The sequence below is a fragment of the Xiphophorus hellerii genome, chromosome 19 (assembly GCF_003331165.1).
Source record: "Xiphophorus hellerii strain 12219 chromosome 19, Xiphophorus_hellerii-4.1, whole genome shotgun sequence".
Classification (NCBI taxonomy): domain Eukaryota; kingdom Metazoa; phylum Chordata; class Actinopteri; order Cyprinodontiformes; family Poeciliidae; genus Xiphophorus; species Xiphophorus hellerii.
Window position 1 is genome coordinate 26492981 of NC_045690.1, and position 11936 is coordinate 26504916.

At 42.3% G+C, this 11936-nt stretch overlaps 2 protein-coding genes across 6 annotated transcripts in view; both read right to left on the minus strand.

The window, feature by feature from the left end:
* kiaa0586 (KIAA0586 ortholog) overlaps positions 1-11936 on the minus strand; it is a 36721-nt gene that overhangs the window by 18777 nt on the left and 6008 nt on the right. The gene's annotated exons all lie outside the window — the stretch shown is intronic.
* Positions 5332-11387, minus strand: irf2bpl (interferon regulatory factor 2 binding protein-like). The gene has a single exon (XM_032547964.1). It carries the CDS (start codon positions 10198-10200, stop codon positions 8179-8181), a length of 2022 nt encoding a protein of 673 aa, XP_032403855.1. The 5' UTR covers positions 10201-11387; the 3' UTR covers positions 5332-8178.

Below are 11936 nucleotides of genomic sequence, written 5' to 3' on the forward strand. Positions count from 1 at the left end.
TAAATAATATATGTTCTTTCCACTTCCAGATTATGGCTCCAGCATTTAGAACAACATTGACATGTACAACATTTATCTTACCCACTGCTTTTGGCCAGTAGGTTGTACTTTGAGCACCCTTGACCATCTCCACTGATATTGTGGTAATGGAAAGAAAGATGGGGGAAAAATACATGTATTTTTTTGGGGACATTGTTTAAAGTTACTTCCTTTATCTAAATTACTGATGCCAAATTTTAATGTTTGAAGAATTGCTTGAAAGATATGATACTCAGGTTTGTATCAACTATACTTCTTGCAGTCCAAAACAATGTCTCTGGGATTTTTGAAGTTACCACTTGGCTGTAGAGACAGGGTTATGCTGGGTTTCTGAGTAAAATCAGACAGATGCCATAATGACAGCAGAGCCTGTTGGTTGTGCCAAAAAGGTTTTGACTTTAGTCTCAGCCCCTGGTCTGACACATGACACCTTCAACATCTACAGCATTTCACACAAAACTCAAACTACAGTTGGGTGACTTGGGTTGAGTTTTCCATTTCACGAGACGGAGAGGAACATCAGACAAAAGCTTCTAACCAAACACAATCTTCTGTCAACTATGTCTCACTGCAGATTCGGGATAAACACAAACAGTGTTAGGTATTTAAAGGTTAGAGTCTGAGAATCCATTGTGTGAATGCAGACGTGAACAGTTCTCTGCCTGCAGCTGTAAGATGAGTGGGGATAAAATGGCTGCCGCTCCGACCTCCTGCTCTGTCATAAAGCTGCTCAGAATGATCCCAAACAGCTGTTGAAGACGGTCTGCCTCTGCTGTTGCTAAGCAACACAACTGGTGGAGGACAGCAGGCGCTGTTCACAAAGGGAAAGCCATTTATTTACCGTCTCATGCTCCCCCGTCTGAGCTGCCCCCTCTGACCTGGTTTGCATTAACCTTCCTAAGACTGATCTGAAAAAGGTTCACAAGGAAGTGCTTTGGCAAGATCATGCAGCAAACATTAAAAGGATGAATATGTGTAGTATAATCTCCTGACATGGGGCAAAAACATTAAAGCCAGAAGAAGAATGTTTAACAGTTTGCTTCTTCAGGTGACAAATCCTGCAGAAGATTTCAGGCTTTGTCCATCCTGAAGAAGATGTATGACAAAGGAAACCCTGTTCAATAGAATTATTAAATCCAAATATGAAATTATTGCCAGGACAGTCTAACATTCCAGAATGTTCCTGCTTCTTTTCAGTCTAAAACAATACAATAACAAAAAGGTTTTGATTAAAAAAATATATATAACAAAATCACTTAGATTGATTGTGTCAAACAAAGAAACTCAGCTTTCCTTTTTCCTTGGGCATCATAATATTTAACTATGTGAGTTCTAATGTGTTATTGACTATTAGATTACATCTTAGTTCTTGTTAATCACTTCAAAACCTTGTTTAGATGAGAGTCTTCCAGCAACACCAGTTGAAGCAACACCAGGTTGGTTGCTCCACAGTGAAGATCTCTGCATGAAGGAAACTGAAACAAGTCCTTTGTCAGACAGGCCTTATGATCTGCAATGTTTTCCTGATTGAGGTTCAAGTCATCAGACTAGGACTGTAGCTCACTGAGATGCCCGTTATAACATCTCCACATAACCCGCTGCGGTTCGATACCTGCTCCATCGCTCAGGAGCAAAAAGCTCTCCAGTTGGAATTCCTTGTTATTGAAAAGTCCAGTTTGTAGTGTGGTAGGATACCTGGTTCCACAAGATGGTTTTGTTCTTCAAGCCCTTCTCTCACAGAAGCATCACATGACCATTGGGCTGCAGGTGGTTTCAGTAACGGCTTTCATTTAGATGAGTCTGTATCTTTACAGAAATCCCGTTTGATCCTCCAGCTCAGCAAAAATTAAATTTTTTTAAAATGTACCACTTGACTATTTTTGTCTCATAACTCTAAGAACATTTTAAGAAATGCAAAATAGTTGACCTACAGCATCTAACCTTGGCAGTGATGGAGCCTTATAACCTGCAATTTCATCCTCATTTGAGAATAAATGTCTTCAACAAATTGCTCGTTACGCTTTGTCTCTAGCTCCTCTTTCTTCTTCTTCCATTTTGAAGATCTACTTAGAACCTGGTAATGATGCACAGCACAAACTGTAATATTTCAAATTTCTTCCCCAGCGTTGAAAGCGCAAATTCAAAATAAACAGCTTATTTCTGGTTTTTGGCCACGACTTGGGAGTGTTTGTGCTGCATGGTGTTTTTTTGTTTTGCTTTGTTTTTTTGGGTGACATTCAGTGGTGAATGGGTTTGAAATGTGTAATCCATCTATGTGTTTACAGAGGAGGTTAAAATAGAGAGCAAAGCAGGTAAACTTCATGTATGTTGGTGAGAGCCATGCTGATCAAGGACAAAAGGTCAGACTCAGAAATGCTTCATTCGTCAGTTATAAACATTCAGAGGAATGTGATCACATCACGAGGGGGAGGGGACACAGCTGAGTCTCTAGGTGAAGGCATGTGTGTGGGTGTGTGTGTGTGTGCGTGTGTGTGTAAGGGTGCGGGGGGATGCTTGGTAAATGATGCTGCTGCTTAGGAAAAGAAATTTTAAAAAGAGGAGTCTGTGGGGAAGAATCAGGGGCTGGCTGAGTAGCTTCACTGACACCGTCGACTGCCAGAAACACGTTTTATTCATCACTGTTTTTACTGTAATAAATCAGCTCAGCTCAGATTATACACAATGCATTCTCTGCCTCCCCGTTTCCGCTGCACATTCCTGAATAAATTACGTTTGCAGTCAGGAAGTTGTAACCATGGCAACCACATCTTCCTCCACAGCAACAGAGGAGGAGGGGTGAAAACTGCAGGGATGTACAGTCAGGAAAGGAGACAGATTATAGTAAGAAGAACTGTATGCTAAAGCTCTCCGTCTCCACGGTAATATCAACAATACCGTTTTCCATCAACAGTCAACGAACTTGAACGTGCCATTCAAAGTCATATGTTAAGACACTATCCTGTCTTTCTCTCCTGTTGATAGGTATGGAATTAATATGCACCAGAAATCAGCCAATAACTCTTTGAAGAATTTTGAATTAACATGAATTACAACAATATTTAATTTCCCTCTGGGATCAGTAAAATATTTTTGAATTTATAATTGTACTTTCCGCATTTTAAAGGCTGTCTGAATACATAATAATCGTGCGTCTGCATTTACTCTGACTTTGCTCATCAGTCCAACCATCTCCACCACAGATCGACGGCTCAGAGAGAAGAACATGTTCAGCTGACAGGAAGTGAGCAGGTCTCACAGAGGCTCAATCTAAGTCCAGACAGGAAGAAAGAGTGCAGCTTGGAGACTTTGTGCGACAGAATCGCTGAGCCAGCAAACTGAAAACCATCACATTAGACACCTCACCAACCAATCACATGACAGCTGAACTGAAGCCAGGTTTTGATATTACGTGTTGAGTTTCAGAGGGAAATGCCTTGCTGCATCACCGCCACAGACCAGAGGAGCCTGGAGCCTCAATTCTTCACTAAACTGCAACAGGATCAGTGATACTGGAGTACAGCAGCTATCTATCCTGTCAGAATAACAGCGGCAGGCCTGGCTGTGCTGCTTCCAGCTGCATTGCGGATCTTTCTTTCTGAGCAACAATTCACCTGAACTGTGTGTAGCAACTGATAGTTAAGGTGCCCTTGGCTCAGTGCTTCAGCTCATAGCCTGCATGCTAATGCGCATGCACCGAGTCGTGTGAGAAATGTTTTAATATTCCTGGGAAGAACCCTTCCAGAGATTTATTTGTACGGATGCTTCAGTGTACAGCAGAGTCCTGCTGTAAAAAAAATATTTTTTTTCATTACCTTAAATATCTTTATAACAAGCAAGATAATTATTGATGAATGTAGAAGTACAGATGAATAACAGACTGTTGCATAGCTTTTCTGCAGCTTTAAACTATTTTTATACTAATGATTGTTCTATAACAGTGACCGTTCTGCATGATTATGTCTCTTCAAGAAAAAAACAAAACAAAAAAAACATGTACTCTTAAAAACTGTTTCTCCAGCTGTAGGATGTAAACTTGGGCTCTGTACTCTGGAAATGTTAAAATCATCATCTGAAAATTTTAAGTTTGTATTTACGGAAGTTATCTTTGCTTGATAGTATTTCCTTTTTCGTCAGGAACATCAAAGTGTGACAAGAAAAGCAAAAACCAACAGAAATCAGAGAGGGGATAAATACTATTTCATAGCACTTTCGATTCCTTCTCATCATATCTGTGTGTTTTCTTAGGAGGTTTCAAGTCAACCCATTGCTGTTCCACCATTTCAAAACCAACCAAGGTAGGAACAGCTCCATATCAGTCAAGGATTAGCTGGCTTCCCAGCTCAGCGGTGGGACACAGCAGGGACTGCTTGTCAGTGGAAATAACTGTGAGGAAGTTATTTCCACCAACACGTTTTAGTCTTAAAACCTGTTGGGAGGTCATTGTGTTACATAATGCACAGCATTTCCTGCCATTAACACAGACTTGCAAAAGTGAGTATGCAAAGCCAGAACTGGACTTCAGCAACCAAGAATCATTCTAAATGCTTTCAATCAAGATGTTCAGTTTCCTTCTTACTATTATTTTGTCTGAATACCTGTTCACCTCTCTTCTTTATGTTTCCTATTGTAGAATTTGTGTTTACAGAGGCTACAATAGTCTGTAAAATATCTGCGGTATATTTTTACATGTTGGTATTCATTGTAAATGTTAATACAAATTCATGTGACAAAAAAAAAAAAGATAATATGGAGGTGTCTGACAAAAATTTCAGCCATAATGTGGAACTCAACAGAATTGAGTTCTGCTCCCCACCTCCTTTGGTCCCTTGATTTTTAAAAGCTCTTGTATGTGGGAAAGTCTCAGCTTGATTGGTGACCCAGTTGAGTAATCAACAGCTCAGAGGGGGCTTTGTATTTATGTGGCTATAGAAGAAACAGTGTGGTGAAAGAATAAAATGATTCAATGGATAACACCCATTTGTGAAATTGGTCCTTCAGTATTTTAACATATTGAATCTTATCAAAATTCCTTTTGTAACTGTGCAAGAAATTCAATTCATTTCAATTCAAAAATACATTAAACCCAAAGGGAAATTAAAAAGAAAGCGCAGAAAAATGTATAATGCTACTTGTAACTAAACTGGTCAATAAAAACCTGTTGTGTGTACCGCCTCAGTGAAAACCTTAGAGTGTTTCCAATGAGTGGCAGGTTGAAAGACAAAAACTATTTAAAGCTCAGAGGCTCTTCAGACTCTGAATGATAGAACATCAAAAGGAAAAGATGCATTTCAATGAAAACTTTACTCCAATGGAATTTATTAGAACTCACTCAGCCCCAAGGCACATTACAATATCAAATGTGTTAGTTTCATCATATGTATGCATCACGACAGAATAGGGCATAACAAAAAGACACAGTCCGTAATACAGAACAGATTCCCAAATGTACAAAACTGTTTTAAGACCAACTGAAAACATACTAAAATGACTAACCAGTCGGAATAAAAAGTTGAATGAAATCATTAAGCTTATAGACAGCCCCTTATGATGTGATGAAGTCTGTCTAGCTCTCCAAAAACATCACTGATAACACTTCCCCATAAAACACAACCACTTTCTTCTTTTTTTTTCTTTTTTTTTTACTTTGTTAGATGAGTTTTTATGAGACATTAGCATGTGGAACATTTATGTTTAACTGTGCCTCTGCTACAACCTCAGCTCTGGGGGTGGAGAGGAATCCTGGACAATTTCATTCCAATGTGTCAGCTAAGGAAAAGGAAGACTGACTGTACCGTACGGATAAATCCACCCAAAACTGGTCATTTATAACCTATCCAAACTCTTCATTTACCTATAAAGACAGTATTTCGATGTACACATTTATTTTTTAATTAAATTATGAATCTGCGATAACCCCTTTTAATATTTTCTTAGTGAAAAATTCTTCCTTTAAACAGCGGATTTGGATAAAGGTTCAAGACAAACTTACATTTGTTAAATTATTTACACATGCAGTCTTTAAAAATGACCCGGCTCTTTATGTCATAAATTTTGAAACTCATCAACATCAATATTAGTTTTCCATTCGAATTCATAAAGTATGACAATACTTGTTATGATGCTAATACATTTCTGTTTTTTAAGTTCAAAATCTGGTGAATAGACAATATAAATAATGTACAGTTTAAAATTAATTAACTCACTTTAGAAATTCAGCAGAAAAAATGTCAAATATTCTCTCAACTTCCTTTTTTATACTAATACCACGGACAGACTGCAGTGATTTACATTTTGCTTTAATTGCACCTGTTTTAACCCTTAAATAATATAAATTAAAAATCTTTTCCTTAATTATTTCACAATAAAATTGCAACTAGTAAAATTAATAAAGAAAAATCTTTAAAATGAGCTTTAAGGATTTTAAGGTGCATTTCACTATAAAATCTGGAACTATCTTTTCACTATAAAGTCCAAAACAAGGTTATTGACAGCAGTAGCCCCTCCCACTGCATACATGGCTCCTCCTACTGTAGGGGTGTCAGCCCAACTCTTGCTCTTCATAGAGTGGGAGAATGAATCCTCTAACAGGGATTTAAAACAGATGATTTTAGCAATAAAACTATAAACATTTTTTTTACAGTAACTATGCTTTATACTTTATGTAGAGTCACAAAAACCTCCACGGAAACCTCAAACGTATTTCACCAATGCAGACATTGGTGTTCCATTGCTTCAGAGGTAAGGGAAGGAGACGAGCAGCCATGACTGGGACGAAGTCCCGGGGTTCTAGTAATATCTCGTAGGAGCATGAACCACAGACACACAGCAGCAACAAATGGTTTCTTTAAAAATCTGTCACTGATGCTAAGGTGTTGCGGTGGTTTGTGCAACAGAACATAAACCACTCAGAACCCTAAAATATTCTTCAGAGCAAAGAAAATACTTCCTCTTTTACCACGGATTGGCAGTAAATGAAGGAAGATGATTTAGGATATTTTTCAGCTAATGTTAAAAAAAAAGTAGGAGGTAACCAGTGCAAAATACTCAGCAGTCTTCCCTCACAGCGCTGCACTCAAAACTGTTACTTCTTAACCAGGTTCTTTTCTGGAGTCATTTTCTACTCTGGTCATTTGTTTTTGCCTTGATAAATGCTGTGGAAATGCAGAAGGGAATAATTCCCCCACAAAACTACTGTGGTTCCAAGAAAATGTTCCCTGCAGTGGAACTACACCTTTAAATACCAACCATCTTTAAATTTTGTTAGGGCTCCAGCAGAGACAGTCAGACATCAACACATCACCACCCAGTAAGTTTGGAGCAGCGCTACCTTTTTCAAGACCAGACAAGAACATTAGAGCTTTTCTGATCCATTAAAATACTGCAGGATAACAGCAGAACCAACTGGAGAGAAATACTGATATGAAACAGGAAACTGTCTTCACTACCAAACTCTACCTTTATTTTTATACTGTAATCTAAACATCCGAGCACTCTTTATATACTTAATAACATGTATACAAAGTAGTGGAGGAAGAGTTAATAGGTCCTTCACTGCAATATTAGTACTAACACCACATTTTAAACAGGAAATCTGTTGTATATATTTAAAGTGTTGGAAGGTAAAGCACCAATAAACAGATATCCTGCAAATATGACATGGTAAAAGAATTATTACAATTTCATTCATTGGTACATAGTATTTTATCAACTGTTTAGGTGCTTTCTTAAAGAAAGCAAAAAGTAATTGTTTAAGTTTGAAAAAACCTGATGAATATTTTTTTTGTTTCAACAGATTTGGTCAAACAAAATGCGACATAAAAAGCACATTGACGCACAGATTTCATTCAAACAACAAGACAACCTACAAAGTTATTTTAATCATGATAGCAAAAGTAATTTTTGTGTCATCTAATGAAACTATCAGAGAAGCAGCTTCATCAGGTAACTAAAATGCATTGATCTAAAAATTAGGAGCAAACTGATTTTATTATTATTATTATTATTATTTTATACATTTTCCTCTAATCATGTAGAAAAGGGGGGTTTTGAGGCTCAGCAGCAGAACCACTATGTGGTCATGATATGTTACTTTTTTCTCTCTCTCAGTTAGGTTGACATTAAGGGTTCTCTTCAATCTCCTCACGGGTCCCTCTCCTTCTTAACCTTCACATCTCCAGCCAGGATGGTTGCGATTTCCCCCTGCATAAAAGCCCAGGGCACGTTGGAGCCCAACAAGGGACATTTGTCCCCGCTGGGGCAGTACACCTCCCCAGACGCCCCCTGGGCCTTGATGCTCTCTCTGGAGCACGGGAAGCAAAACTTGTGGCTAGGGACGGAGGGACATTGGACAAAATGCGTGTCCTCTAAGCGTTCGTGGCAGATAGTGCAGCACAAAGGTCCGCTGTTGGCCATCGGTGAATCGGGCACGCTCTGAGACGGGAGCTGGTCCATGGCACCGGCGGACTGCGACGCTGCGGACAGCCCGGTGTCTCCAGTCCGTGAGGAGAGGCGCCTCTGGCCGGACACGGAGGGGGGAGATACTGGGCTGCTGCTATTGTGTCTAGACGAGGAAGTGGTGGAGTGAACAGAGTCTCTGTCTTTGTTGGGAGAGTACGCGTTCCCCAGCGTGTCTGCCACTGACAAAAGCGCAGCCATCGGGGACTGCCTGTTCTGAGGTGCCGCGGCATCTGGAGGTGTGGTGCGGCCGGAGGAGACACCGGGGTGCCCCGGGGTCAGCGGGGGTGGAGGCCCAGCAAACGAGCCCGCAGCCATCGAGAGTTTGAGAGCTTCAGCCTGGCTGTTGATCCACTGCTGCCTTTGCTGCTCATCCGTCAACTTCAGGCTGCCCTCAGCAGAGTCCGGCTCCGGGGAGGCTTTTCTCTTCCTCGCCCCGGCCCTGGTGGTGCTACTCCCACTGCCAGAAGCCGAAGCTCGACCTGGAAGAACCAGTGATGTTGGCAGCAGCGGGCAGCTGCCGTCGATGTAAGGCTGCGGCAGCATATCCTCCCCCACTGCCTCTTTAAAAAACCGCAAAGACTCCGGTAATAAGTCTCCGAGAAGGCGCCAGTCCCCGGACCCGTGTTTCTTTTCGTACTCCAGATACTTAAACCCAGAAGACAGGCCTCTGCCGAAGTCCTTCATGCAGTCCTGATACATCTGCTTGGCGACCCCCGAGGCGCTGGAGAACACGTTCCCGGAGCCGCATGGGTACTCAATAAATATTTTAAGCTCATAGTCCATCCCGGTTTTGGACACAGCGTCGAAAGCGAACACCCTGCCGACCAGACCGTGGTCCTTCTTGAAGCGGACATCAAACGGTGTGCACCCGGAGAGGAGGACAAGCGTTTCCCGCACAGGTTTCGGCTTGCTTGCCCAATCTTCTTGTCGGTTCCGCAGGCTCTCGCTAAGCTCAGTCAGAGCCTCCGCGTTCCGCTGCTTCTCCTTCATTTCCCGCTCCTGGTCTGTGCTCGACACGGAGGCGGGTCGCTTTCCACCCAGCTCGGAGTGTCCCACCTGGCCGGGCAGAGAGACGACCACCATGGAGCTGGCAGGGGGTCTGCCCGCCAAGCTATGCGAAGTCGGTCCGTTCATTCCGGTCTGAGGCATGAGGTTCGGCGGTACGGTCATCTGGGCTGGTGCTGACACCAGCCCACCGTTGCTTTTGCACCGGGAGTTTGGACTCTGCCGGTTCAGCTCAGGTGGTCCGTCATCTGTTTTAAAGCCGTTCAGCCCTCCGAATCCATTAGGCGGTCTGCTGCTGCAGCTGTGCACCGAGTAGTCAAACCGAGCCCGGCTGTCCGCTACCTGTGCGTATCGGTCCAAACTGGGCTGCTGAGACTTCCCTTGTCCATCCGCCTGGTAGTGGTTCAGCTGCCCCAGAGGTTCCTTCCCACTCAGTAAAACCGCCTGGCTCTTCGCGGCAGCGGACTGCTGCTGCGCGGGCAGTCCGCTTGCAGAGGACCGGCTGTCCTGGAAGCCCTGAGCCCGCTTCAGATGGCGGGCCGTCTCGATGACGAACTCGATCCGGTCCGCGCCCTCGTAGTTAACGCAGCCCCGACACACGGGCTCGGTGAAGTCCCATATCATGGCCCAGGGCATGCGGGGCAGGTCGCATAAATAGCACGACTGTCTGCGGGATGAGGAGACCTGCGGGGAGGACATCTTCCCTCTGTCGGTCTCCCTCCCTGCCTCCTCCTCTGAGCTGCTTACACCCTCCGCTGCTCCGCAAAAGCCTAAAAAGAATGAATGAGGAGGACAGACTGCGGCGTGTTATTGTTCCTCCCTTGTGATGTTGCAGCAGAGAAGGTGGGGGTGTTATGCGTTTCCTCCCGCATCCTCTCAGGGAGGCTTAGGAATTTGGTTTGCAACACCCCGCCCCTCTGCAACCTCCTAGCCATGCCACCTGGAAAACTAAGGGATTCCTCTTGGCAAGCAGGAGAATACTGCTTGTCCTTTCGCTCTCATCACTGTCAGGAAGAAGCAGCTGCAGTTTGTGGGATGGCGACAAAACAATCCCAACAAAAGATGATGGCGAGAGAAAAAGCAAAGCTGGGCTTGCATGTAAAAAAACAAACAACAAAAACTGCAATGTAGGAAAAAAGGTCCAATATCTAGCAACAAAAGGTTTGTTGAGCAGAAGAGATCAGACGTTGTAATATTTAAATATTAGCTGAATATAAAGTAGCCGCCTTCTAAAACAACTATATCAGCCAATCAGCTCAGCATCCATGTTAAAAACAATGAAGGTTTTGAAACTATGAGCACTCTAAAGTTGATGGTGGTTAGAACAGGGATGCTGCAGATGTGTCGGTGTTGCTAGGCAGTTTTACTGCACTTCATCTGCAGAACTGCAAACACACAAAACCCTGCATGTAGAAACACTCCGATCAGGCTTTTCCTAGCCAGTTCCACTTTCTAGTTGTCTTTGTAATCCTAAGCAGGGTCCACACTGTGTGATTACCAACCTGATAGACAAAGTCTTAAATTCACTGTAGTGAATTGTAAAACTGCTGCTGAGACAGAAGCCTAGTTTATGTCATCTTTTACCTCAAAAATCACCAGCATTCTTTCCTCCCTATTTTCACACTTTGGTTCTTCTACAAATAACTATATTAACAGCCAAAACTTGCTGCCCGTCCACTGATGCTCTGATATCTCTGCCTGATGTGATGCAGATTGTGACTGGAGTTACTGACTTCATTTTTAGGGGTGCACCGATTGCAGTTTTCTGACTGATCACTGATCTGTAAAAAGCCTGACCCGTTGATTCCGATTTTGTCCGTAGATTTTTTCTTTTCTAACTGACACTGTTGCCAAAGTAACACAGAAATGAGTTATTAGATCTTTCAAAAGTTGCTTTTAAAAAAAATTATAGTGATTGGGGTCTGAAAAGTCTCAAAACACAGCAACAAAGTGCTGAGTTTTCAGCAGGGTGACTGTTGTTAACAGCTCACATGCAGAGGTAACCTCATCGTCTGTCTGTCAGTCAGTCTGTCAGTCTCTGTCATGCAAAAGGAGAGTGTTGGATTTTCAGACCTCTGTGGAGGTTTAAGTATCGGCTGATTATCAAAAGTAAAAGAAATCGGGATTGGTTGATCAGTCGGCTGATCGATTGCTGCACCAATAATACTTTTATCATATTTAGCTCACACAATTAGAATCTTTGTCTGCCAAGTTTTACTTCCCAGTTTAGATTTTGTTTCAACATGTAAGATAAACTATGACTTTGTTAGAGTTAGTAGTTTTAGATCCAACAAAAAAAAAAAGAAAGAAAAATTCCAAAATCCTTCCTGTTTTTGCCTCGCAGCATGAGTTCCCGACCTCAAACAGGATTCAGATGTAACAGGTTTTGGCTCATCGATCACTCAGATCGATGGGAAACTGGCTGACTGCCACCT